Source organism: Pongo pygmaeus, chromosome 3, assembly GCF_028885625.2.
Source record: "Pongo pygmaeus isolate AG05252 chromosome 3, NHGRI_mPonPyg2-v2.0_pri, whole genome shotgun sequence".
Classification (NCBI taxonomy): domain Eukaryota; kingdom Metazoa; phylum Chordata; class Mammalia; order Primates; family Hominidae; genus Pongo; species Pongo pygmaeus.
Window position 1 is genome coordinate 95,913,534 of NC_072376.2, and position 27,795 is coordinate 95,941,328.

General features: G+C 38.7%; 1 protein-coding gene across 3 annotated transcripts in view; it reads left to right on the top strand.

The window, feature by feature from the left end:
* Positions 1 to 26,385, top strand: part of GPAT3 (glycerol-3-phosphate acyltransferase 3) — a 68,644-nt gene extending 42,259 nt beyond the window's left edge. For all 3 annotated transcript variants that reach the window (XM_054484459.2, XM_054484460.2, XM_054484461.2), the window contains exons 4-13: positions 2,148 to 2,418; positions 7,843 to 7,917; positions 8,777 to 8,866; positions 10,765 to 10,858; positions 15,403 to 15,518; positions 17,410 to 17,465; positions 17,981 to 18,066; positions 18,617 to 18,745; positions 19,211 to 19,290; positions 25,186 to 26,385. In XM_054484459.2, the coding sequence (XP_054340434.1) occupies positions 2,148 to 2,418; positions 7,843 to 7,917; positions 8,777 to 8,866; positions 10,765 to 10,858; positions 15,403 to 15,518; positions 17,410 to 17,465; positions 17,981 to 18,066; positions 18,617 to 18,745; positions 19,211 to 19,290; positions 25,186 to 25,285 (1,097 nt within the window). In that variant the 3' untranslated portion in view covers positions 25,286 to 26,385. The remainder of the gene's footprint in view (positions 1 to 2,147; positions 2,419 to 7,842; positions 7,918 to 8,776; positions 8,867 to 10,764; positions 10,859 to 15,402; positions 15,519 to 17,409; positions 17,466 to 17,980; positions 18,067 to 18,616; positions 18,746 to 19,210; positions 19,291 to 25,185) is intronic.
* Positions 26,386 to 27,795: the final 1,410 nt, after the last annotated feature.

Here is a 27,795-nt window from a genome sequence, read left to right on the forward strand (position 1 = left end):
TGGGACTACAGGCACATGCCACCATGCCCAGCTAGTTATTGTATTTTTTGTGGAGACGGGTTTCACCATGTTTCCCAGGTTGGTCTCAAACTCTTGGGCTCAAGTGATCCGCTCACCTTGACCTCCCAAAGTGTTGGGATTACAGGCATAAGCCCCCATGCCAAGCCCCTATTGCTTTAATTCTTAAGGTGACTAGGCATAAACTTTGCACATAGGACAAAAACTCCAAAATACCCATATATCCCAAACCTAAAATCATAAAACATTAGCCCTGTAAGAAAACTAAATTGTTTCCATTCTCTCAGTTTATAAAAGACATCAGTCATGGAGCTGGTGGTTGTCCTAAACAGGACTTGGCTTTTGACTCCAGGTCATCTTTCCTTTCTCCTCTAGTGTAGTATTAGTCCTTCCAAAAACTGAACTATTACAGCTCTTTCTACTAATACACATATAACTCTTCCCGGGATAGGTAATACAGCACTGTCCATTTTCCTTATTGATTTCCTAGTAAACTGGAAAATGAGGTGATCAAAACAGATCTTCTTTCAGGGAATTTAACATCTTAATTACTATCTCAAAAGAAAATATTTTTCTTTGTAGTCTAATGTCAGAAGTAACCTTTTGTGATACACCCCAAAGGAACCAATGAATGATCATATGACTGTGTATATAGCTACTCTTTATTCTTTGAAGACTTTCTCATTTTTTGTATTTAGTAGTTAGAATTGAATGACAGTAGTCATTTTTCAATTCATAAAAATTTATGCTGCTTTAAAAATCATTTAATTATTTTCTTGATGGAAAATACAATAACAGCACAGAGAGGAAAACCTAATCCTATTGTCTAGAAATAGCTACTTAATGTTTTCATTTTTACATTTTTCTGTATATATGTATTTCATAGAGTGAAACTATAGTTTTAGATTCCATCTTTTCTTGATTAACATTATAGTATTTATTAATGGATGCATTTTATATCATTGTTTGGATTAATTATAATGAAGAATGCTACAGTGAACACCCTTGCCTACATTTGCCTACATTTCTAATTATTTTCTGATGACAGATTCCTTGAATTGGAGTTATTGATCATCAGCAAAACTATCTTCAGTCTTTTCATGCCAAACCAACTTTGACAAAGTTGCTACTACTTCCTTACTTGTACAAGTTGAATATGAGAGTACCTGTGTCATTTCAAGTCATTGAATTTTATCATTGAATAAAATGCTGCTGATTTGATACTGTAAATAGGCCTTTGTCTAATTCACATTTCTTTTTTCACTAGTGAAAAGTTGTATGATATTAACTATTAATATTCATGTTGTTTCTGTGAACTTTGCTTTTATGCGGGAGGCTGTGTTTTTCTTATTAAATAATTTTCATATATTAAAAAATCAGCCGGGCGCGGTGGCTCACGCCTGTAATCCCAGCACTTTGGGAGGCCGAGGCAGGCAGATCACGAGGTCAGGAGATCGAGACCATCCTGGCTAACACGGTGAAACCCTGTCTCCGTTAAAAACACAAAAAATTAGCCGAGTATGGTGGCGGGTGCCTGTAGTCCCAGCTGCTTGGGAGGCTGAGGCAGGAGATTGGTGTGAACCCGGGAGGTGGAGCTTGCAGTGAGCTGAGATCACGCCACTGCACTCCAGCCTGGGAGATGGAGCAAGACTCCGTCTCAAAAAAAAAAAAAAAAAAAAAAAAAAAAAAATCAACTTTTTGCCATTTATGGTGAATCTTTTGCCATTTTGCTTGCTTTTTGATTTTATGGTTTTTGTCAGGGAGAACAGAAGTCTTTGTTTTTACACAATCTAGAGTTATACTTGGGGAGAATTTTGTGTGTGTGTGTGTGTTAGTTCTTTGTCTAATGGTATGCAGGGAAGAAATCCAAACAAGAGGATTATGGAGGACCAAAAACCCCTCTTTATAATTAACAAAGATCATGGGGTAGAGGCCATTTCATGCAGACACAGTGATTTCACCTCTTTTCCCACTGCAATTGTTTGTCTCTTACTTCTGGAGATGGCTGATGTCACCCATTAAACTTATTTACTTGTTTGGCGTATTTAACTTCTACACAGTTAAAGTTGCCCTTTGGTCAATTCTTCTGTCCTATGGCATTTTCTCATGTCCTGATGCTTTCTTTTAAGGTATTATCCAAAGAGATGAGTCACCCATGGAAAAAGGGCTCTCTGGTCTACGAGGAAGGGACTTTGAGCTGTCTGACGTGTTTTATTTCTCCAAGAAGGGATTGGAAGCCATTGTGGAAGATGAAGTGACCCAGAGGTTTTCCTCAGAGGAGCTAGTGTCATGGAATCTCCTCACAAGAACCAATGTAAATTTCCAGTACATCAGTCTGCGGCTTACTATGGTGTGGGTGCTGGGCGTCATAGTGCGCTATTGTGTCCTACTGCCTCTGAGGTAAGTCATATGCCTGGTAATTTGATGATACACTTAACTCAGCTTTCTTTTTGAATCATGTACATAATGGCCACGTAAGTGTTGTGTGGTGCTTATTCCACCCATTCTCACGTAGGAAATGCCACCAAACATGACCTCTGCAGGAATGTATTAAGTATCCATTTTCCTTTCACAATTTTTCCCCAAATGAACTTGTATATTCAGAATCCAATGTATATCTTAGAATCTGGATCCACTTTGCTATTAGCATCTGAGCTAACTTGAGGATGGAGAGAAAAGGGAAGTGAAGAAGAAGAAGAGGAAGAGGAAGATGAAGAAAAGAGATCATTAACAGTTTCATATTCACTAGAGCATCCAAACTGTAAGAGCTGACCAGAACCCACTGCCTTTCTTTGCAGTCCATAGCACTTCATAATTGCATAAGAGAGAAAAAATTCTTGTGTGGTTACACGTGGGAGAGAGCCATTTCGAAGTGTGTTTGTTCCATCCAATTCATTGTGATCACGGACTGTTCTTATTAAAGCGTCCCCACCTGGGTCCCCTTCTGCTTCTGAGCTTGAGTGCCACCTGGTGAGGAGGCAGTGTCAAGCCTAGTTTATGGAAAGCACGATGTGGAACGTGAATAGAAGGCACTGCGTGGTGGGATGAAGCTGTAAGTGGCTGAGATCTGATTAGCATATGGTGGTAGCAGTAGTAGGCACGTATACCAGCCACAACATTATTGTTGATCATCTTGCTTCATTTCCCTGGACATGGCCTTGGCATCCTCTCAGCAGAGCTTTCCAGGCAGTGGCTACCTGCCAACTAAACTTGGCACATGAATTGAAATCTTTTTACCACCCCCAGGGTGGGGCGGCCTATGCTTGCCTCATTCAGATTTATTACCAGGGAAAGTATTGCTTAACTACAGGGAAATACAGATTTCTAAGAAATTATTTCTGGGTTTGTTTTTTTTTTTGCCCATATTGCTAGTTCAGACATTGGGGCATAGTATGTCTTTTGGGAATCATTTCAGCTGTGATAATGAAGCGAAATTCAAGATTTCACATATGCTTTTGCTTGAACCTTAAACTAGTGCCCCCAAAGCAGGGTTCGTGTACTCTGGGAGTGTACAAGACTATCCATTGGCATGCAGGAAGGAAATATTAGAGCTCTTATTTACTAAAAGCTTCTGTTCTGGCTGGGCGCAGTGGCTCACACGTGTAATCCCAGCACTTTGGGAGGCCGAGGCGGGCGGATCACGAGATCAAGAGATTGAGACCATCTTGGCCAACATGGTGAAACCTCATCTCTACTAAAAATACAAAAATTAGCTGGGTGTGGTGGAGCACACCTATTCTCAGCTACTCGGGAGGCTGAGGCAGGAGAATCGCTTGAACCTGGGAGGCAGAGGTCGCAGTGAGCTGTGATCGCGCCACTGCACTCTAGCCTGGCAACAGAGCGAGACTCCGTACCAAAAAAAAAAAAAGAAAGAAAGGAAAAAGCTTCTGTTCGCTTTCTAACTAGAGCTTCCATTTATTCTGTTTTCATTCTTAAAAGAAAAAGGCCAGGGGCATGGTGGCTCACATCTGTAATACTAGCACTTTGGGAGGCTGAGGTGGGCAGATCACTTGAGGCCAGGAGTTCGACTGGCCTGGACAACATGGTGAAACCCCATCTCCACCAAAAATACAAAAATTAGCCAGGTGTGGTGATGTGCACCTGTAGTCCCAGCTACTTGGGAGGCTGAGGCAGAGAATTGCTTGAACCCAGGAGGCAGAGGTTGCAGTGAACCAGGATCATGCCACTACACTCCAGCCTGGGTGACAGAGTGAGACTCTTGTCTCAAAAAAAAAAAAAAAAAAATGAAACTTAGCCGGGCATAGTGACTCTTGCCTGTAATCCCAGCCCTTTGGGAGGCCGAGGTGGGTAGATCGGTTGAGGTCAGGAGTTCTATATCAGCCTGGCCAACATGGTTAAACTCCATCTCTACTAAAAATACAAAAATTAGCCAGATGTGGTGGCACATGCCTGTAGTCCCAGCTACTTGGGAGGCTGAAGCAGGAGAAATCACTTGAACCCGAGAGGTGGAGGTTGCAGTGAGACACTGTATTCCAGCCTGGGTGACAGAGTGAGGTGAGGCTCCATTTCAAAAAAAAAAAAACACCAAAAAAACACATGAAGCTTTAGTCAAGTTTAATATATGGATTGGTTCGTATCCAAGGTAACCTGAAGGAAGAATGAGGAATTCTACAGCACAGTGCTTGAGATGCCCTTGTTTGTTGTTGGTTAGCTTTCACCATGCTGTGGGGGCCCAGAAAATGCTGTTATGATTCCCTTATCTACTGAACAAATACTCACAAAATAGATAAGTGACTTAAAATATTTTTGCAAAGAAACTATGATTTAAGATAATAAAGCCATGTAAACATTTATTACTTCTCGGCCTTTGGGCTAAGATCAAGTGCAGTGATATAAGCATCCAAGAACAAAAAGAAAATGCAGAGTTCAGACTCCTACTCTTAGTAGATACTCTTCAGTGTGGAAGAATTGCTTTGTAAATGCTTTTTAAAAGAAGCACCTACTACAAAATGAGCTTTTCAAAAACCAGATTGTATTAAGATACATTGTGGTGATGGTTGCACAACTCTGTGAATATGCCAAAAACTATTGAATTGCATACTTTATTTTATTTATTTGTTTTTATGATGAGATAGAGTCTCACTCCATCACTCAGGCACAATCTTGGGTCACTGCATCCTCTGCCCGCTGAGTTCAAGCGATTCTTATGCCTCAGCCTCTCGAGTAGCTAGAATTACAGGTGTGTGCCTCCATGCCTGGCTAATTTTTGTATTTTTAATAGAGATGGGGTTTCGCCATGTTGGCCAGGCTGGTCTCAAATTCCTGACCTGAAGTGATCCGCCTGCCTTGGCTTCCCAAAGTGCTGGGATTACAGGCGTGAGCCAGCGCCTGAACTGAATTGCACATTTTAATGGGTTGAATTGTATGGCATGTGAATTGTATGTCAATAAAGCTCTTAAAAAACAGACTGTGGCTGAAAACTTATGTCATCTATGAGAACTCTAACATTGGCTCACTTAAACTGGGATACATAATGTTCTGGCCTGTTAATCTAGCAAATAAAAAGTTTCAGTAGTTTTGAACCCAATTGTTAAACATGTTAAAATGAAACTCCTTCTGATTTAATGGACAGGAACAAGTGATTCTCATTGGGGCAAGATGACAAAACAGTATTTTAGAAGTTTTGCATAATTGATGATGAGATTAAACAATAATTTAGTTATTGCATCAGTAACTGACAAGAAAAAAGAACCTGACCTTCAAATTGCTATGTCAAATCTTTACCAAGATTTAACACCTTATTTATCAAGGTATTTAAGGAAAGCATATTCAAAAAGCTTTCTTCTTGCTCAAAATTGTAATAGTATTAATTATATTTATTAGCTATAGTAATATATCATGTTATTAAGTTATAATTATACAATTGATAATTATAATTATAAAATTAATAATATATATTAATGTATTACTGTATTATCCTATTTTGAGTGAGGACAAATTGCAACATTAATATAATTTCAAAATACTATATTTTTAAATAAAAATATTTATAATTTTTTTTGCATTCTTTATGTTTCCAGATGTTTTATAATGTACATTATATCAGTACAGCATATGCGCATTATTCTTAAACATATTGGGGTGCATGTTCTGATGTGTTATTGATGGAGTGTTTCTCCAACTGGGTTAAGACTGCTGCCTTTTATGCTGTTTCTTTTTTTTTTTTGAGACAGTCTCACTTTGTTGCCCAGGCTGAAGTGCAGTGGCACAATCTTGGCTCACTGCAACCAACCCCTGCCTCCTGGGTTCAAGCGATTCTCGTTACAGGGATGTATCACCATGCCTGCCTAATTTTTGTATTTTTAATAGAGACAGGGTTTCACCATGTTGGCCAGGCTGGTCTCAAACTCCTCACCTCAAGTGATCCACTCGCCTGGGCCTCCCAAACTGCTGGGATTATAGCCGTGAGACACTGTTTATTTCTCTTGTTTTAAATAATGCTAAACTGCTATGTTAAATAATAATCTCCTGAAAGACAGAATAACATAATGCTTATGAAAATGAATTCTGGAGCCAGACTCCCTGGGTTCAAATCCTGGCTCTGCTGCTTATTTTCTGTGTAACTTTGGGTAAGTTATTTAGCCTTTCTATGCTCCAATTTTTTCACCTGTAGAATGGGGATAATGATAATATTATTGCCTCATAGAGTCTTGGGGATGATTAAATGTGTTAAATATAAAAGGTACTTAGAATATTGCCTGGCATATAGTGCTAGCTGTTGCTTCATCAACATCTAATGTAAAACCTGGGATTGGTTAAGACAAACGATTTTATGCTCCAAATACCTGATCAAAAAGTAAAGATAGCTACGTGTCAGCAGTAAATGAGCTTCACCCTGGAGAGGGTTACTGTTCCTGACCCTTGACCTTAGGCAGCCACTGTAGCTTCCCCAGGCACACAGGGTCCTTCTGATACTGCAGTGGTGGTCCCCTTCAGTCTGCTTACTGAACACCTCATGCATTCAGCAACACGTGTGTGCTCTTCTGGGAACAGGAAGACATAGATAGGCCTCTGGTTTGATTTGAGAGAGTAATGAGATAATCTAAAGTTTCTGCTTTCTCCATTTGACAAAGTAAGATGATTTAAAGTATCTTATTAGTAAAATGTGATTAATCTATTGATTTTTCTTCTCTTTTAACTAAATCCTATTTATTTTGAAAGATTTTAAGTCTTAACTTTCCTTTTTGAATAATTCTATTTACATTTCTAGAAATTACTACTTTCCTTTTGAAGTCATTGGAATGTATATTAAAAGCACTTTTCAAAAAGAAGGCAATGTCTATATGGAGGTTAGAGGTACTGTCAGTCACCTTGTTTGCTAAGTTCTGAGTTATCTTGAAGCATGCAAAAGGACAACAGTTAGATTTGCATTAAAAGATGTCTACATGGTGATATATTTTGGTGTTCTTATTATGAAAGCACCTTTAAATATATTCCCTTCACTAGCCCTCTTAACCCTTTGGTGATTATATAGATTTAACTTGATAGTTTTGTGAAAATTTCCAGGCCTTCTCTATGCATATACAGACTTGTTACACATGTATTTGTTGTTGTTTTGCAGATGGCATCATATTCTGTACTTTATTCTGAAACTTACTTTGCTTTTTGCCTCTTAAAATGTGTCGTGGAACATTCTTCCATGTTAGATCTATATAGATTTACCCAGTTATTTTAGTGGCTGCATCATATTTCATCATGTGGATACTCTGTATAACTTATTTACAATTTTATTATTTATGAACTTTTTGGTTACTTCCATACTATGTGTCAAAATCTTATATGACCCTCTCTTTTCTTTTTCAGGGTTACCTTGGCTTTCATTGGGATCAGTTTGCTGGTTATAGGAACTACACTGGTTGGGCAGCTGCCAGACAGCAGGTGAAATGTTTCCTTCCATCCAGCCATACATAGGACTGTCTTTTTTCTTAGCCATGTCCACAAAGAGAATATTTGTTTGATTCCTATGTATTGCATTATTATTATTATTATTTTTGAGATGGAGTCTCATACTGTCACCCGGGCTGGAATGTAGTGGCGTGATCTTGGCTCACTGCAACCTCTGCCTCCTGGGTTCACGCCATTCTCCTGCCTCAGCCTCCCGAGTAGCTGGGAGTACAGTCACCCACCACCATGCCCAGCTAATTCTTTGTATTTTTAGCAGAGACAGGGTTTCACCATGTTGGCCAGGGGGGTCTCGAACTCCTGTCCTTGTGATTTGCCTGCCTCAGCCTCCCAAAGTGCTGGGATTACAGCTGCGAGCCACCGCACCAGGCCGTATTGCATTAAATTTATGTTCTCTACTCATTTATTAGAATCCTGCTCACTTCATCTTCATAGTCTTTGATTTTTTAAAATCATACTTCCATATTAATTGAAAGAAGTTGTTTTTTCAAAAGAGAATTGAAGAAAGAAAATGAACTGAGTTACCTAAGAGAGTCTTATATATTGGCAAGCTCATAAGACCGAGACCAAAGAAGCTTCACTTTATCTTGTTCAGGAATTTGTCATAATAGTGTAGTGGTTTTGAGCTACTTTTCATTAGAGTTATGTCCAGTTTTTTTGGTAGACTTTTGTGATCTAATACTACATGCGCCAATGAGACTATAAGAATTGAACTGTACTGGTTCACCAGAATAGAATGCGGTATGCTGTTGTGAAAAAGCACATTAAAACTTTTATTATATTGTTTCTTAAGAGTGCCCAGAATGGCACAATAAAATGTTTCTATTTCCTTCAGCCTCAAAAACTGGCTGAGTGAACTGGTCCATCTGACTTGCTGCCGGATCTGTGTGCGAGCCCTCTCTGGTACCATTCATTATCATAACAAGTGAGTATCTGCTGCCAATGTGCCTGTCTTTTTCTAGGTCAATTCAGCATGAGATTGACAAGGAAGCATTGGAAGTGGTTGGGAAGAAGTGGGTGGAGTCAGAGTGCTTCCAATGTGTTCATCTCTACTTCTCAGTGTGGCACAGGCATAATGCACAAAAACACTAAATAGCAGTGTTTGCAGAAAGAATATAATAATAAACATGTAGTTGTGCTCAATAATTGGGCATTTATGGTGTGCAGGCCAGACCCTATGTTTCTTGTAGCTCATCCCTATGAGATAGGCACTGTTAACGCATTTTATAGGGGAAGAAATGTAAGCTTTGGGATTTGTTGTTTAGGGTCATAGTGAATAAACAATGGAATCAGGTTTTGAGCCATGTCTCTCTGATTTTAAAAACAATGAAGTTGACAGGTCTGTACTGTGGTGGAAATAGGACTAGACGTGGAGTCTGGAAATGTGGTCTCTATTCTTAGTCCTGCTACTTCTAAAATTCCATAATTGAGCCTTAAAACAAAATTCTGCTTTTCTCTCCCAGAATTGTAGAGAATGAAGGTAGCAAAGGAAAGTAATTAGTTAAGTGAAAGTGATTTTGATTGCATTTGAACTACTTTTCTATTATCTTAATTTTTTTTAGATTTGACATCATTTTAAAAGTTCTAGCCCAAGCCTCTCTTTTTTACTGATTTGGTCTTTCTTTCTCATTTGTAGAAGAGAAACATTTTGCCATTTGGCTTTACCATGTGGTACCAACATAAAAGACCCTTTAAACATTTTAAATTATATGATGTTGCAATTGGACTATGAGTTTTAAAGTGAAGAGTAAAAGAAAACACTCTGGCAGAGGTGCAGTCAGAAGAAACACCTGTAGAAAAGGCACACTTATTACATAAAGAGGAGTCCCTAAGTTCTTATAGAATTGCTTCTCATTTTGAAGAAAATATGCTAAATAATTGTGTATTTGGTTCTTTTTCTTCTCTGTATAGGCCCAAACAAAACTACTTTGCTTTATTGGTGTCAAATACTGGTTTCGCTCTAGGGTAGAGATCAACAAACTGAACTGGGAGCCTATAGGCCAAATCTGGCCCACCAGCTGTTTTCTGTAAATAACGTTTTATTGGAACACAGCCGTGCTCATTCACAGCCATGGCCGCTTTTGTGTCACAACAGCAGAGTCAAGTAATTGTGACAGGCATTGTCTGGCTTGCAAAGCTTAAAGTATTTGCTGTCTGGCCCTTGATAAGAAAAGTTTGCCAACCTCTGCTCTGGGAGGATAGGAGGGAGGAAATTATGGTGAATTTTCTCCGTGGATTACCATGAAACCACTAAAAGTGATGTATATGAAGATCAAAATAATGTGAAAATACTTCAGATTAAATAAGTGAAAGCTATGTATTATCAATGGAAAAATCATGGGCCCCCTACCACACTCTCGTCACACTACCTAGAGATCACCTTTTAAAGATGGGCCTGTGTACCTCCAAACTTAATTTTTAAAAATATACTTAAAAAAGACCAGGCACGGTGGCTCATGCCTGTGATCCCAGCACTTTGGGAAGCCGAGTGGGGCAGATCACTTGAGGTCAGGGGTTTGAGAACAGCCTGGCCAACATGGGGAAACCCTGTCTCTGCTAAAAATATAAAAATTAGCCGGGCCTGATAGCACATACCTGTAATTCCAGCTACTTGGCTGAGGCAGGAGGATTGCTTGAACCCCCGGAGGCGGAGGTTGCAGTGAGCCAAGATTGCACCAATGCACTCCAGCCTGGGCAACAGAGTGAGACGTGAAAAAAAAAATTATATATACATACACACACACACTTAAAAAAATAAGATGAGTATTTACATGCTGTGGCTATTTTAGAAGACTTCGAATTTTCCATTGTTTGTAATTGCAGGCAGTACAGACCCCAGAAGGGAGGCATTTGTGTTGCCAACCATACTTCCCCAATTGATGTTTTAATCTTGACAACGGATGGATGTTATGCTATGGTAAGAGCAGCTCATTGATGTTTCAAGTAGTTGCATGTTTTATGGATTGATCAAACTTTTTATTTTGGCACAAATTAGCAAGTTGGTTTTATGTTAGAAATTTGACTGCGTTATACTGTAGTAGCTATATAAGTTATGTAATATATTTACATGAGGAATATGTAGTGCAAGAAAAGGAAGGAAAATAGCCATTATATTTAAGATGGTAAAAAATTAACTCACTGAAATGCAGACATTCTTGAGCTTAATAGGACCTTGTAAAGTTGATTCCATTTTCCTTGTAAAATCCCTGCCAGTGTTTAATAATGTTTGCAACATTGAATTCTTTCTTTTTACAGTTGCACATATCCCCTAGCCAGCCAATTAGTTATTTCTTCCTTCAGGGACTTATATGCAATTAAAAGAAATCTGGCTCTTTAATGAGGATCTAGCAAGAAAGGCAAATATTTATATCAGGTTGTCTTTCTCAGTCCTTGCCTATAGCCCCAAAAGAAAAGAAAATGAAACAAACCCAAGAACAAACTACAAAGCCCACAGTAAAACTGTACACCTCAAAACAGCCTTTCTTGGGGATGAATACAGGAATCATATACTTTTTTTTTTGTTTGTTTTTTTCAAATCTGTGTTTTCTGTTGCCCTTGCAAATTTGTCAAGATTTCCTGCACCTCCTTTCTGTGTCAGGTAAATTCTGCAGGATAATTGAAGCTGCATGGTGGTTAAATATGCCTTCAGTTGGTGTTTGGCATAGAATGCCTGGATGAGGGTCCTAGGGGATCGCCTTTTCATATTTTCAGGTGGTGGGTTGGGCTTCAGGGAGAGTAGATGGGTTTTATTTCACTTACCAGTTCCAGGGATTGACAGTCATGGTTTGGTGTGTTTTTCTGAGAAGTAATTTGAAGGGAGCCATTTTTGATTAAATGTCGCCGCAAGTAGGAAGGTGGAGAGTATTGGCACATGTGCAAGTATTTGACTCTGCATGGGTTACACAATCATTAAGGGGATTTTGAAGACCTTTGCAAAAATTTCTCCTTATTGCCATGTGTTTAATCTGTCTAAAATACATGGCCAGATATATAACTCTTGGATACTACATTTTAACACGTTATTAAATTTCTCTAAATAATGGAGCTCTTTCTGAATCTAAGAAAGCGTTAGCCACCTTTATGAAAAGACTTATGGGAATTGGTAGTTCTTAATCTTTTCTTAGGTTAGGAATTAGTTGATAGTTATGTACCTTTTTAAAGAAAAAACTAACCATATCTGCATCATATAAACAACAATTTTATGTATAATTTCAAGATGTTTATGGGTCTCCCTAAAGACCATCCAAGGACCCTCATGTTAACACCCTAGACCCCCCAGCACAGTTCTGAGTGTATGTAATAATCCTTGTATTTATGCGGACACTTTCATGCATTATATTTGACTTTCTCTGTAATCCAATCAGGTTAGGTCTGAGATTTTATTACAGATGAGGAAGCAGAGGCTTAGGCAACCAATCTGCCTGTCTAAGTTGATTTTGTGCTGCTATAACAGAATACCACAGACTGTAACTTATAATGAACAGAAATTTATTGACTAACAGTTCTGGAGGCTGGGAAGTCCAATATCAAGGTGCCAGCATCTGGCCATGGCCTTCCTGCTGAGTCATCACATGGTATAAGGCAGAAGGGCCAAAAGCCCAAGAAAGCAAACCTACTCCCAGAGCTGTTTTATAAGGGCATTAATCCATCCATGAGGAGAGCACCCTCATGGCCTCAGTATCTCCTGTTATGCCCCACCTCCCAAAGCTGTTGCAAACCATAACACTCCTTGGTCACGGTTTTGTGTTTCAGAAATCATATTCCTCCTGTATTCTGGTCAAAAAGAGTTGAGTATAACCCATTTGTAACCAAGGACCTCAGAACTTTGTTGGCATTTTCTTTACTTTTGGATCATGTATAACTGCAATTACAATATATTAGCCAAAAAAGCATAGTAACTGTAAACTGTCCAGTGGGTTGAGTGTAGAAAACTAAAGCTGATTGAATTTAAATTGGAGGTGGCATAAGGCAGATGTGGGATGATACCATGCCATTAGCCTCCAGACATCATAATTGGCCTCTTTTGACTAAACATAAACTCTGTATTGAAAGAACATCAAAGATCTCTTCTCAGTGACTCTCCTTTTATTAAACGAAATCTATTGTTTAATTGACAAATAAAAATTATATATATGTATAGTATACAACAGATGTTTTGATAGATGTATACATTGTAGAATGGCTAAATCAAGCTAATTAACATATCCATTACCTCACTCAGTGACTTTTCTAGTCTTGTTTTTCCTTCTAGACAAAGACCTCTACTTTTTTAAATTTAGAAATATTTTCAAGCTTACAGAAAAGTTGTAATAATAAGAAAATCACATTAGAGCACTCTTATATGCCCTTTATCCACATTTACCTATTGGTAACATTGTGCCTCATTTGCTTTGTCATTTGCTTTCTCAGGTACTGGGAAAAGCTCTCTTGTTCTGTCTCTCCCTATAAAAATGTGGGTAAAATGTTTGTATTTTTAATATATTTATATTTAAAATTTCTTTTTTTTTGAGACAGCACCTCACTCTGTTGCCCAGGCTGGAGTGCAGTGGTGTGATCCCGGCTCACTGCAACCTCCGCCTCCCAGGTTCAAGTGATTCTCCTGCCTTAGCCTCCCTAGTAGCTGGGATTACAGGTGCCCATCACCATGCCCAGTTAATTTTTGTATTTTTAGTAGAGACGGGGTTTTGCCATGTTGGCCAGGCTGGTCTCAAACTCCTGACCTCAGGTGATCCACCCACCTTGGCCTCCCAAAGTGCTGGGATTACAGGTGTGAGCCACTGAGCCAGGCCTTTTTTTTTTGGAAACATAGTCCTCCTGTGTCATCCAGGCTGGAGTGCAGTGGTGTGATCTCGGCTCACTGCAACCTCCGCCTCCCAGGTTCAAGTGATTCTCCTGCCTCAGCCTCCCAAGTAGCTGGGATTACAGGTGCCCGTCACCACACCCAGCTAATTTTTGTAGTTTATAGTAGAGATGGGATTTCACCATGTTGGCCAGGCTGGCCTTGAACTCCTGACCTCAAGTAATCCTCCCACCTCAGCCTCCCAAAGTGCTGGGAATACAGGTGTGAACCACCATGTCTGGCCTATATTTACTGTTTATTTCTAATATTTACATTGGAAATCTGAATATGTCCAACTCTTAAGGTTCTTTCTTGCTTTCCTTCAATTCATATTTGTATCTCCTGTTTTCATAGTGAAAATCCTGTTTCCCAACAATATCAATATGTTTACTCATTTTCTCAATTCTATGATACATCTAAAATTATTTCAGAATTGCTTCACTACTACAAAAAAAAAGGTAGTAAAAAGAGTTCAGGATGTTTTGCGGTTCTTACAATGCCATCCAAGATGGAGGGTATGTGGTCAGATACTGTCTTTGTAAGTTTCTTGGATGTTTCCCCCTTCCTTTAATGCTGTTCTTTTATTCATTTAAAATACAATTGGGTTCATTGGCTTCAGTTTGCTTTAGTTTGTCATTCGCTCCTTACTGATTTAATTTTTTTTTAATATGTAGGGTATCAATATACTTCCAAATGTCAAAACTAAACAGAAAAGTTATACTCATTGAAGTGCCACTACCTTCCATGTTCATTCTATCCCATTCCTTCCTACTCTTGTAGGTTCATTGACTTTGGTTATCCTTTCTGTATTTCTTTTTGTAGAGATAAACACGTGTATGTGTATTATTTCCCCTTTAGTCTTATACAAAAGGTAGCATACTGTATTTGTTCTTTTGTCTTTTTCATTTAACAATATCTCCTGGAAATTACTCTTTATTAGTCATAGAGATCAACCTTGCTCTGTTCTCAGCTGCATAGTACTCCATTATTTGTATGTACCATTATCTATTTATCTAATTTCTTATATTTGGACATTTAGGTAGTTTCTAATATTTTGCCATAACAAGTAATGCTGTAGTTAATAGCTTTGTGCATATATATTTTCATTTTATTGGAAGTATATCTTCAGGGTAAATTTCTAGGAGAGGAATTATTGAAATGAAAGATGAGTGTATATGCAATTTTGTAGATGTTGCCAAATTTCTTTCCATTTGTGTTATAATCTGCTCCCTTCCACCAAGCAATGTGTGAAAGTTATCCATAGACTTATGTCAGAGTGTATTGTCAAGCTTTTAAATCTTTGTCAGTATGATGGGTTTGAAAAGGTATTTCAGTGTAGTTTTAATTTGCATTTCTCTATCTTGACCAAGTTGAAAAACCTCTACTTTTTGAAGTTAGAGGATTGCTAGCACAGCAACATAACTTAAAATTCAAAGGTGCTACGAAAGAATACCTTTTTGCTTACATTTGGCCTTTCAGACTATATGATCAGACTAAGAACTTCAGTCAGTAGAAGGCCAATCTTATTTTTAAGTGAAGAATAGAAATTTGTTGGTACTTAAAAAACTTTCTTTGGACAACTGTGCCTTTTACATTTTTTCCTTTTGTTATGGTACTTCTAGGTTGGCCAGGTTCATGGCGGCTTGATGGGAATTATTCAGAGAGCTATGGTCAAGGCTTGTCCTCATGTCTGGTTTGAACGCTCAGAAATGAAGGATCGACACCTGGTTACTAAGAGGTAAGCAGTGAAATTACTCAGCATTCACTGGAGTAGCATAAAAGCTGACCAGTCTTGGCCTTGCTACCAAAGAGGACAGAGCAGCACTGAGTCTCAAAACTAAAACAGAGCTCTGTTTGCTGTTGGATTTTTCTGGCAAATCACCTGTCTTAGCCAGATTTTTAAAAAATGTAATTCTATAGTCATGGTGGGATATACGATGGGATTAGAAGGCCAATGTATTTATATTGCTGTGACTTAGATACAGTCCAGTCACTGAATTTTCACAGATAAAAATTACCACCTTTAAATTAGATATGATCTCAGTTGAGTATTAGCAGTTAAAAAAAAATAAATATGTATACTTTACCTCAATAAAAAATATATAAAAAAGAAAAAAAAACCACCTTGAAGGTTAAATATTTGATAACTACTTGCTAAATATATGATTGATTAAGTGTTTGCTGAATGATTGTTATCACTTAAATCCAGCTAGAAGCTGGGCATGGTGGCTGACATCTGTAATCCTAGCACTTTGGGAGACCAAGGTAGGAGAATGGCTTGAACCTAGGAGTTCAAGACCAGCCTGAGCAATATAGTGAGACCTCATCTCTACAATAAATAAATAAAATTAGCCAAATGTGGTGGCATATGCCTGTGGTTCCAGCTACTTGGGAGGAAGGATCGCTTGAGACCATGAGGTTGAGGCTGCAGTGAGTTGAGATTACATTATTGCCCTCCAGCTTGGGCAACAGGGGGAGGAGACCTTGTCTTAAAAAAAAAAACAAGAAGATCCAGCTAGAGACAGAGGAATGGGAGAAGGAACCTCTGGGGTTAAGGGTAGAGATGAGCTACCAGAAACCTTTGTTAGGAAACAGCTTTTGGCCTGAGGCCTTTAGCTGAAGGCACATTGGTTATCGCTTCTATAAACACAAAGGTGGTCCATTACTCTTAAGAATATAATGAAAAGTACTTGCTGAATCTGCTTCAAGTTAGAAAAACGATTCCCTATCTTGAGATGATTTGGCAGTGGGATACTCTGGCAGCTGCAATCTGGCTACCTCAGCCCTTACCAGCTCTGGAGAGAAGAGTTGGGAATACAGGGTTGGTTGCAGGGAGGACAGGACCTAAACCTGGAAGAATGTCAGTCTTTCTCAGCTTCATGGTATGCAAATGGAAAGTTCAACCTGAATCATTTAAGGATTGTCTTGTACTTAATGGCCATAATGCAGGTAGGTCCAGCAACCCAATATTCCCATTTTTCGGATGAGGAAACCTAAGTACATGGAGAAGAGCACAAAGCTCATGACACAGAGGCTCCAGAGTCCATGTCAAATGACTGTCTAATATTCTTTTTTAAGAATAGGCGAAGACACTGAAAATCACTTACTTTGGTCCAGGCACATTGGCTCATGCCTGTAATCCCAGCACTTGGGGAGGTTGAGGTGGGTGGGTCGCTTGAGCTCAGGAGTTCGAGACCAGCCTGGGCAATATGGTGAAATGCCATCACTACAAAAAATACAAAAACTTAGCAGGGCGTGGTGGTGCATATCTGTGGTTCCAGCTACTTGGGAGGCTGAGGAGGGAGGATTGCTTGAGCTCAGGGTGTGGAGGCTGCAGTGAGCCGAGATCATGCCACTGCACTCCAGCCTGGATCATGCCACTGGCACTCCAGCCCATCTCAAAAAAAAAAAAAAAAAAGACTTACTTTGAAATTAGAGAAATTATAATGGTGCAGATCTTCTTATACTTTTTTGGAAAGGAAACAACTCAGATTTCTTTCTTTTACCTGTATCTCAATTATTTTCTCCTTATTGCTTCACAATTGTGCCAGTAAAGTGCAAAGAATATCAAAAAGGACATCCACCTCTCTCTTTATAAAGGCAGAATTTTGATCCTTTTTTTTCCATAGACTAAAAGAACATATTGCTGATAAGAAGAAATTACCCATACTAATTTTTCCTGAAGGTAAGAATGGGCCTGCCTACCGAGCTATAGTTGATAACAACAAACCATCAAAAGTGTGTAAGGAATAGAATTGCCATAGAATTGGCAACCTTAGCCCAGATCTCTGCCCTTAGAGGAATGGGATGGCATTCTCTGAGTTATTAATTCCTTGCTTTCTTTTGAGACTTGATAGAAGTCATGTTACCTTTTTAATTCAAAAGTCATTTCTGGGTAGTGAACTGAGAGCAGAATTGTCCATGACTTTAAGGGTTGCATGTATTGAAATTTCACCTGTTGAGAAGAAGTTGTTCCCGTAGGCCCACAGTGTTCAGTAGAAAAGTAAAAGCTTGTTGTTAAACCTGCTTAGTTAGAACTATCGGATTACTACCTTGGCAGGGGTTTGTTTGTGATATGGTAGTATGATGCCTGTAATTTTGATATTTTAAATTATTTTATATCAAAATAATTTCTTTTCAAATTTATTTTTAAAATGACTGCCTTTAAAAATATTCACGCTCCTACTCACCCCCTTGCAGGAACTTGCATCAATAATACTTCAGTCATGATGTTTAAAAAGGGGAGCTTTGAAATTGGAGGAACCATACATCCAGTTGCAATTAAGGTAAAACAGATACCATAATAAGAATAATAATTATTATAAAGATATTGGATTGGTAATTTTATTTTGGTAGCATTTCAAACTTAAAATTTGCAAGAACGAGGAACACCAGTTTTTGGATGCACCAGTCCTCTGCACTTTGCCTCCCCTGCTTTCTCATGCGCTCGGTCTCTATCTGTAGATAGATGTGTACTGGGTGACTCTGTGCCAGGCGTTGTATTTGCTCGTAGTGTTAAGTGAAACAGATTCTATTCCTGCTTTCATCAACCTTCTAGTTAAGTGTGGAGACAGATATTTTATAGACATGTAAATAACTCTTTTTGGTGTGCTCTTTGGTTCTATTTAGAAAAGCAGTCAGCTCTAGTCAGATGTGTTAGCTGGCCCTGTTTACTTTTTTTTTTTTTTTTTTGATAAAGTCTATCAAGTGAAATAACTTCTCTTTTTCTTAGAGTCTGATAAAGCTGTTTGGCCTACCACCTTTAAAACATTGGGCACGGATGAGAAACCACCCTTAGTTCATAACTGAGATGTATTTTCTTTTCTTTTTTCTCAGTATAACCCTCAGTTTGGTGATGCATTTTGGAACAGTAGTAAATACAACATGGTGAGCTACCTGCTTCGAATGATGACCAGCTGGGCAATCGTCTGTGACGTGTGGTACATGCCCCCCATGACCAGAGAGGTATTCCTTAGCTAACACTTTATCTAATCAGGTAGAGGCAAGGAGACCTTCACCTGAAAATCTGGGTGTCTCCCTTCTCCATGTCATGCTTTTCTGCTTTCTCAGCAAATGGGTCATTTTTTTAATAATGTATTTAGCTCACTTTAAATCGACCATTTTATATTGAGAGATTATTTTCCACGATGGTTTTATAATTGCTGTTGGTTTATTGAACCTACAGATATTATCTTGGGTAAGACTAATAAAGAGTGTAATAAATATATGCACATGGTAAAAAATTAAACAATACAGCACTGCATTTTCTTGATAGAACAAATGATATTTGCTATGATTGATTAAGAATAGAAAGCATTTGAGCTGAAATATGAATCTTATATTTTAAAACAAATACAAATGATTATGAGATGGTATTAAAAACTCGATAACTAAGATATTCTTGCAATTTTTTTTTTTTTTTTAAACCAGGAAGGAGAAGATGCAGTCCAGTTTGCTAACAGGGTTAAGTCTGCTATTGCTATACAAGGAGGCCTGACTGAACTTCCCTGGTAAGAGATCTTTCAGAAGTACTATCACTTTTTTTTTTTTTTTTTTGAGAGAATGCCTCACTCTTTTACCCAGGCTGGAGTGCAGTAGCGTAATCATAGTTCACTGTAGCCTTGACCACCTGGGCTCAAGGGATCCTCCCATCTCAGCCTCCTGAGTAGCTGGGACTACAAGTGCTTGCCACTATGCCCAGCTATTTTAAAATTTTTTGTAGAGATGGGGTATCCCTGTGTTGCTCAGGCTGGTCTCAAACTCCTGGGCTTGAACTCCTGCCTAAGCCTCCCAAAGTGCTGGGATTACAGTCATGAGCTACTGTTCCTGACCTTTTTTTTTTTTTAATTAAAAAAATCACTGGTAATAATGTCATTTATCATTCTAGTCGGTTATAGGTTTAGCTGAAAGTAATAGTGGTTTATATATAACAATGGCTTAAGTAAGATAGAAGTTTATTTCTCACTTAAACATAACCAGTCAAGGCTGGTAACAGCTCAATCTGTGTTGCTTTACTCTCCTCAATTTGTGCTTCTCTTATGGTCTAAGATGGCTGTTCCAACTCTACTCAGTGTGTACAGCAAATGGCTATGAGGAAAGAATTTTAAAAAGGACACACCCATCTCTAAGAGCACAAGCTGAGAGTTGTATATCCCACTTATACTTGTATCCATTGGCTAGTACTCAAGTCATGTGATAACACCTAGCTGCAAAGGAAGCTGGGCAATGTAGTCTTTGTTCTGGGTGGCCATATGCCTATCTCACATTTAGGGTTCTTTTTCTGATGAAGAAAGGGGGGATGGATTTGTGAGTGGGGTGGGCATTGGGAGGCAAGGGGCTACTTACAGGCTCATTCATATTTAACTCTAGCTATAACTATATTGTAAGAAAACTGAACAACTTCAAAGAAGGGAAATAAGTGAAATATTTTAGTTATGGACCACTATGCCTTTAGTTTTTGTTTGTTTGAGGAAGATTGAATGTAGGTGAATGTATTAGTCTGCTTGGGCTGCCAGACAAAATACAGCGGTCCCCTCTAGATAATGGGGGATATGTTCCAAGTGCCCTAGTAAATTCCTAATACCATAGATAGTACAAATCCTATATAGACTATGTTTTTTTCTATATGTACATAGCTATGATGAAGCTTAATTTATAAATTAGTAATAGAGATTAACAACAATAACAACTGATAAATTAGAACAATTATAATAATACACTGACTAATAAAAGTTATGTGAATGTGGTCTCTCTCTTTCTCAAAATATCTTAATATTTTCAGACCATGGTTGACTGTGGGTAACTGAAACCATGGAAAGCAAAACCTTGGATAAGGGGGGAGTTATTGTACCACAGACTAGGTGGCTTAAACAACAGAAATTTATTTTCCCACAGTTCTAAAGGCTGGAAGTTTGAGATCAGGGTGCAGCATGGTCAGTTTTTGATAAGGTCTCTCCTCTTGTGTTGCAGATAGCTGCATTCTCCTGTGTGCTTACATGATCTCTTCTTTGTGCAGGCATGAAGAGAGAGTGCAAGTTCTCTAGTGTTTCTTTTTATAAGGGCACTAATCCCATCATGAGTGCCCCACCCTCATGACCTCATCTAACCCTAATTACCTCCCAAAGGATCCATCTCCAAATAGCACCACATTGGTAGTTAGGGCTTTAACATATGAATTTTGGGGGGGAAAAAACATTCAGTCTATCTCAGTGAAGGTTAACTATACCTACATTATAATGGGGGATTGAATTATTATTATTATTTTTTGAGATGGAGTCCTCTCTGTCACCCAGGCTGGAGTGCAGTGGTGCAATCTGGGTCACTGCAACTTCTGTCTCCTGGGTTCAAGCAATTCTCCTGCCTCAGCTTCCTGAGTAGCTGGGACTACAGGCATGCACCACCATGCCTGGCTAATTTTTTTTGTATTTTTAGTAAAGACGGAGTTTCACTATGTTGGCCAGGCTGCCCTCCAACTCCTGACCTCAGGTGATCCACCTCAGCCTCCCAGAGTGCTAGGATTACAGGCATGAGCCACCGAGCCTGGCCGGGAGGTTGGATTCTTATTTACATACAGGATGTTAAATTAGCAGGCTGTCACAAAACAGTCTATACTTCAAGTCCTACACAGTTAATAAACTCCCTGCTGTGTTTTTTGGTGTTTCAAAAACACTTTGCAAGAAAAGTTTATTTGAGACAATTGTAGCAATGTTTCTAGGAGCAGGATTTGGCCAACTGAGTTAGGCTGTCAGCCAGGATACCAAGAACCCTCCTGAACCAGCAGAGGATAGTTTAAGGTGTCTGCCTCTCGAAGAAGGGCTGGCTAGATATTACACAGTAAGCATTCACTTCACATCATTGATAGGTTCTTGTAGGCTGTGACTTTAAGCAAAATGACTTTATAGTAGGTTCTTGAATAAATAACATCATTTTGTTCAATGTTGTTTCTTTATAATGTTGATGAGAAAAAATATTGAGTTTTTTATGCATCATTTTGTTTAAAGTTGCAGTTTCTAAGAACCTATCAACAATGTTCAGGGAGGACTTACTGTACTCCATTATGCAAGGGTGGGGAATATCACTAAAATGTTTATCCATTCACATAGCGTGAATACAACAAATTGTATCCAGGTAAACCAGTTTCTGATATCCATTATGCAAATTAACAAACCACTAATTTCTACAGTGAAAACTCATTTCTAAAATTTGTTATGCAAGGGCCTGGTGCAGTGGCTCATGCCTGTAATCCCAGCACTTTGGGAGGCTGAGGTGGGTAGATCACCTGAGTTTAAGAGTTCGAGACCAGCCTGGGCAACATGGCGAAACCCTGTCTCTACAAAAAGAATACAAAAATTAGCCGGGCGCCATGGTGCGCACCTGTAGTCCCAGCTACTCGGGAGGCTGAGGCCTGAGAATCCTTGAACCCAGGAGGTGGAGGCTGCAGTGAGCTGAGATTGTTTCACTGCACTACAGCCTGGGTGACAGAGCGAGACCTTGTCTCAAATAAATGAATAAACAAATAAATAAAATTTGTTATGCTAATTAACAAAGCTTGAGAAATCGATAGGCAATAAAGATAGCTGAAGCCATTAGTGGCATCTCTGAAAGGCGGCCTTCTGATTAAATGGTAGCTGACCACCCTGGAGTATGAGTTCTTGACTAACAAGGTGTATGACTTGAGTTCCATACACCCTGGAGTATGAAACTGACTAGTCCTAAGGTATAGGTTAAGACTAAACATTTGTATTACACTGTCTACATTGGAATATGTTAAACTAAATGACAGAATCATAGCATCACAAAACTATATAAAACAACCTTGGTCCACAAATGTCCTGTAACCCACGGTCATATGTGCAACTGGGTTCCTTTTCCTTATTTAAAACTCCTTACTCACTCTTTATCTTACCTGACACTCAGCCCACCTGCTCCTACCCTGAAGTCAGTGTCTGTAGTCTCAGACACAGAGGAAGGGAAGAAAGCCTTGAGAGACAAGAACAACCTAGGGGAGTCAGCCAAGTACAGACTCTCCATCAGAGTGGGTGAACTAAATCCGTCAAAAATGATCCTCAGAATTGTCCAGTTTCCTTTTTTCAGGCCATATGCAATTGTATAATAAAATTACTTTTAATTACCTAGCCTCTTAAAAAAAAGAAAGTGGCCTCATTGCCTTTCTAGATATATTTGTCATGTACCTATTGGTTATGAATTAACATATCTAGATTATTTTTTCATAGATTGAGTGAAAATATAATTTTATGATCTTAAACTGGCTCTTATATATGGATGCTCCCTTTCTTAAGAACTAAGACCTGCTGCCATTACAAAGGGGAACTGGATAAAATTTTGAAGTCTCTAGGGGTGGCAAGTCACAGTTTAAGTGCTTAGAGCAGCATGAGGTTTACTGGGTGCTTGGGAAGGAGAATTGTACAAAATTATGTCAGATTGCTCAAGACTTAAATTTTTGCCTGTTTTGGGCTTGGATCTTGTGAAAGGAGAAAGGCCTTTCTTACTTCTTTAGTTTCCTTAGTTCTCACTATTCAGAATTCAGGTAAGTGCTGTTAATAGAAGAAGCTCATTTGGATAAAAGAGGCTTATGTGGACAATTCTGTGGACCTAACAACAATTTATAATCTTGTTTCATGAAAACCTCCCACAACTGACCCCCTGGATAATTTGTGGATCACAGTTTGTTTTTAAGTTGAGGACTTATTGCTATGTCTTAGATTTGACTCTAGAAGCCAGAACATTGCATTTGTCTCAAGCCAGTGTCTCTATGGAGGTCAAGTTCTGTCCACATGGCATTGAGTTCACTGGCTAACCTATGATCATTCATCATCATCAGAAAGCATTTGGCAAACATGCGTGCTTAACTGGGTTAAAATTAAACAGTCAGGGTATAAAGTAAGCAAGTTCTCAGTCCATGCTCTCCTAGCAGTTAAAATCTAAAACTTTAGACTAGGAGCCAGATAGTGACCTATGATAGTCCAAACTACTCCCAGCAACTCTAGTTTGTTGTTTCTTTATGTGTAGTCCAAAGAAGGAAAAGCATGCAGAGTTCTTATACCCAGGCAGGCACCCTGGAGAGAGTTCAAAGATTTACAGGCTCTGAATGAAGGAATGCTGCTTACATAGGCACTTCTGGTTGAATGCAACTTATGATTTTGTTGTTTTATTCTGAGTCTGTTTTGGAATACAAAAGATTATAAATGCTGGAAATGTAGTGGTTTGAATGAAAATACAACTTGTTAGACCGAGCACGGTGGCTCACGCCTGTAATTCTAGCACTTTGGGAGGCCGAGGCAGGCAGATCACCTGGGGTTGGGAGTTCGAGACCAGCCTGGCAAACATGGAAAAACCCTGTCTCTACTAAAAATACGAAATTAGCCGGGCGTGGTGGTGCATGCCTGTAATCCCAGCTACTCAGGAGGCTGAGACAGGAGAATCACTTGAACTCAGGAGGTGGAGGTTGTGGTGAGCCAAGATTGTGCCATTACACTCCAGCCTGGACAACAAGAGCAAAACTCTGTCTCAAAAAAAAAAAAAAAAAAAAAAAAAGAAAATACAACTTGTTAAACATAGATAGGGTTATATTTGAACAATGATTTATCTTTTTTGAATAATCATTTATCTTTAAGAAATTTACCCACACATATACAGTACCCTTACCGTTTCTTCTGTGTATATTTTAAATTTTCCTGTGGTTTTCTAGTAAGACATAGGTAGATGAAAAACCAGTATTTTGTTTTCCTTAAGCAACAATATAGAGAAATAATCCTAGTTTTAATAATCCTTGTTTCAATCCAATTTTTGTGTGTTTGTTTGTTTTTGAGATGAAGTTTCGCTCTTGTTGCCCAGGCTGGAGTGCAATGGCGTGATCTCGGCTCACTGCAACCTCCGCCTCCCGAGTTCAAGTGATTCTCCTGCCTCAGCCTCCCAAGTAGCTGGGATTACAGGCATGCACCACCATGCCCAGCTAATTTTGTATTTTTAGTAGAGACAGGGTTTCACCATGTTGGCCAGGCTGGTCTCGAACTCCTGATCTCAGATGATCCATCCACCTCGGCCTCCCAAAGTGCTGGGATTACAGATGTGAACCATTGTGCCTGGCCAATCCAAATATTTAATACACCACCCCTTAACTTCTAAAGAAACTGAGTTGGGGATATTGTTACTTATTTTAACCAAACATCAGAGAGATTGTTCCTTCCTCAAAGTAATATATATTTGGCAAGCGGTAGGGCAGAGACTGAAACCTGGGTCTTCCTGTTTCCAAATCCAGTGTTCTTTCCCTTATTTCATCCCAGCTGCCTAAGTGTCATGGTATCATGCAGCATGTAATTACTAAGTTAACTCTTTTAAATCACCGCTGTAAAGTATCTTTTATGTATTTGTCTTTCTGTTCGCAGGGATGGAGGACTAAAGAGAGCAAAGGTGAAGGACATCTTTAAGGAAGAGCAGCAGAAAAATTACAGCAAGATGATTGTGGGCAATGGATCTCTCAGCTAAGAGGACGGATGACAGCCTTTAGATCTAGAACTAGCCCTTAGAAATGGAATGGCTTTATTTTTTGTTTTGTTTTATTGTTTTGTTTTTATTATTGTTAATCTTTTCTACAGAATGATTGTCTCTACCTCTTTATGCCAGAGGCAGAACCTACAGGTGCCCTTTTTGGCTTTTGTTGTTGTTGTAACATTAGCCCCATGGATTGTAAGGTGGTTTACTGAGTTAAAACAGATTCTGCATTTGTAAAATGATGGCGTCACTGTGGACTGAATGAAATATTTGTATAGAAAAAGTGCTTGTAAAGTGTGTTTGGAACTCATTGATAGGGTAATTCTCCAAAAATGCCCAAACTCTCTTTCTGTAATTAGCCTTGTCACTTTCTTCAGTCACTTAAATGGTGAGATTACACATCAGTGCAAGATGACCATTATGGTTATGGTCTACTGCAAGGTTGAAAGGAAAAACGGAGGATTGTATTTAGGAAAAGGGACAACTTTATGGCCACCTGCTCTGAAAGTCAAAAGGAAATGTAAATTAGTGTTATTAGTGTGTTGGAAGAGAAATACTATTCAGTAAGCTTCGCCAGAGAAAAGTATGTCAAAGTTAATGTGTGTGTGCATTTATATGTAGGCAGCTCGTAGACCACATTTTAGCCAGCAACTGGTAACAAAGAGCTTAGTTTTCCTTGTTTGAATGCTGTAGATCTATACCTAGTACCCCTCCCATCTACTGATTTGTTTGTTTTTGTAACCAAACACATTTTCAGATAGAAGGAGCCTTAAAAAAAAATCACATTGAGTAACTTCAGTATGAGTGAATGAGAGTGTGTGGAGCTACCCCTCACACTCCACCCCTTTGTGGTTTATTCCCGAATTTTCCCAATCTCTTAAACAGAAAAATGACTGATATAATTACCTTTTGGAAACTGAGCCTTAATTTTTTTTAGAGGGGGAAATAAGTATTCCCCAACTCACACAGCATAAGCAATGTTTGACAGCAATATAATGCCGTTGTAAACTACTGAGAGTATTGTATCTGTTCTGGTAACCATGTACAGAATGTGAAACTGTCTTATGAATATAAATAAATTCTATATTTCTAAATGTGTGTTGCATTATTCCCCCTTCTCTTCCCCCCTTTTCTGGTTTTGAGTAAGTTAAATTCTTTCCTATTACAAACAAGGGTTGTTTGTTTTTCATTTCAGTGACATAGTTAGATTTTATTGGACTGGAACAAATGGGAAACAAGAACATGAGCCACTGATTCTCCCCCTCCCCTCCCCCGCTTAAATCTTTTTTTCAGTCTAGTTATTTGGACTCTGGCCCTGTGAACTCCACCTTGAGCAATGTCACAGACTACAGTTATTTTGCAGGTGAATTAAGGCAATTATATCTAACTATCTAGGTAGGCCTAACATAGCACTATCAGTATATACTCTTCTTATCTATCTAGCTAGTTGGATTTCATCCCAAAAGAAAACTTGCAAATAGGTTACTCTCATGGCCATCCACCTCTCTGTTCTCACTCTCCTCACTTTCCCTTCGTTGTTTGGTGAAATTTTGCCCCACAAACTCTATTAGTAGTGATCTTGACTGAAAATTAGCAAATCTAAATATGTATGTTGGGTGACTTTTTGTCTTATTTTTTTTCCTCAGAAAAAGGAGTACCATTTTTTAAAATTCTATGTTAATTATGACTTGAATTAATAAATCAATTTCATTAGCCCAGTTCTCAGACAAGTGTGTCTTTCCAAGAGCACTATAAAAATAACAATGCTATCATGTATTCACTAGATAACCTAATAGTATCTCAATCTGAACTTTTGTCTTGTAGGTCTCATTTACACAACTAGACTTCAGGTTGCTTGAGGAATTGCCATGTTGTTGAAACCATGTTTTTGGAAAGCTGATATTGCTCAGATTTAGTGTATGCTCCTTAGAACTCCTTTTATGTTTGTTTTCCCTAATATTATTCCATACCCACTTTGGAGATATTATGTCCAGAGTTTAGTATGCCTGAGTCTTCCCTAATTGTGAGGCAATATAAAGGGAAGGCAGGATTTGGTAGAAAAATCTCATCCAATAAGTAAGACCTTTCATCGAACTCTTGCATACATTCATTCATTGAACCTCAAGGTTGCCCTATTTTTATTTCAATTATTTGTCCTGCAGTCATATTTATAGACAGCAGGTTCTAGGAATGCCAAGGGTTTCTAAAACATGCCACATTCTGGGACTGGATGAGCAGCCATGTGTGAAACAGTAAATATACCCGGAGCACAGGGGAAATAGTTTCAGATGCCACTCTGGGGCAAAGAACAGTCTCGGGAAGTTTTCTTGCGTCAACAGACTTTCCAAGACATAGTCATCTTTGTCTTGGTGATTTGCATGATCTCAGTGCATATGTTGCAGTTTGCACATTCTGTTGATTTTTTTTATTATACTTTAAGTTCTAGGGCACATGTGCACAACGTGCAGGTTTGTTACTTATGTATACATGTGCCATGTTGCTAT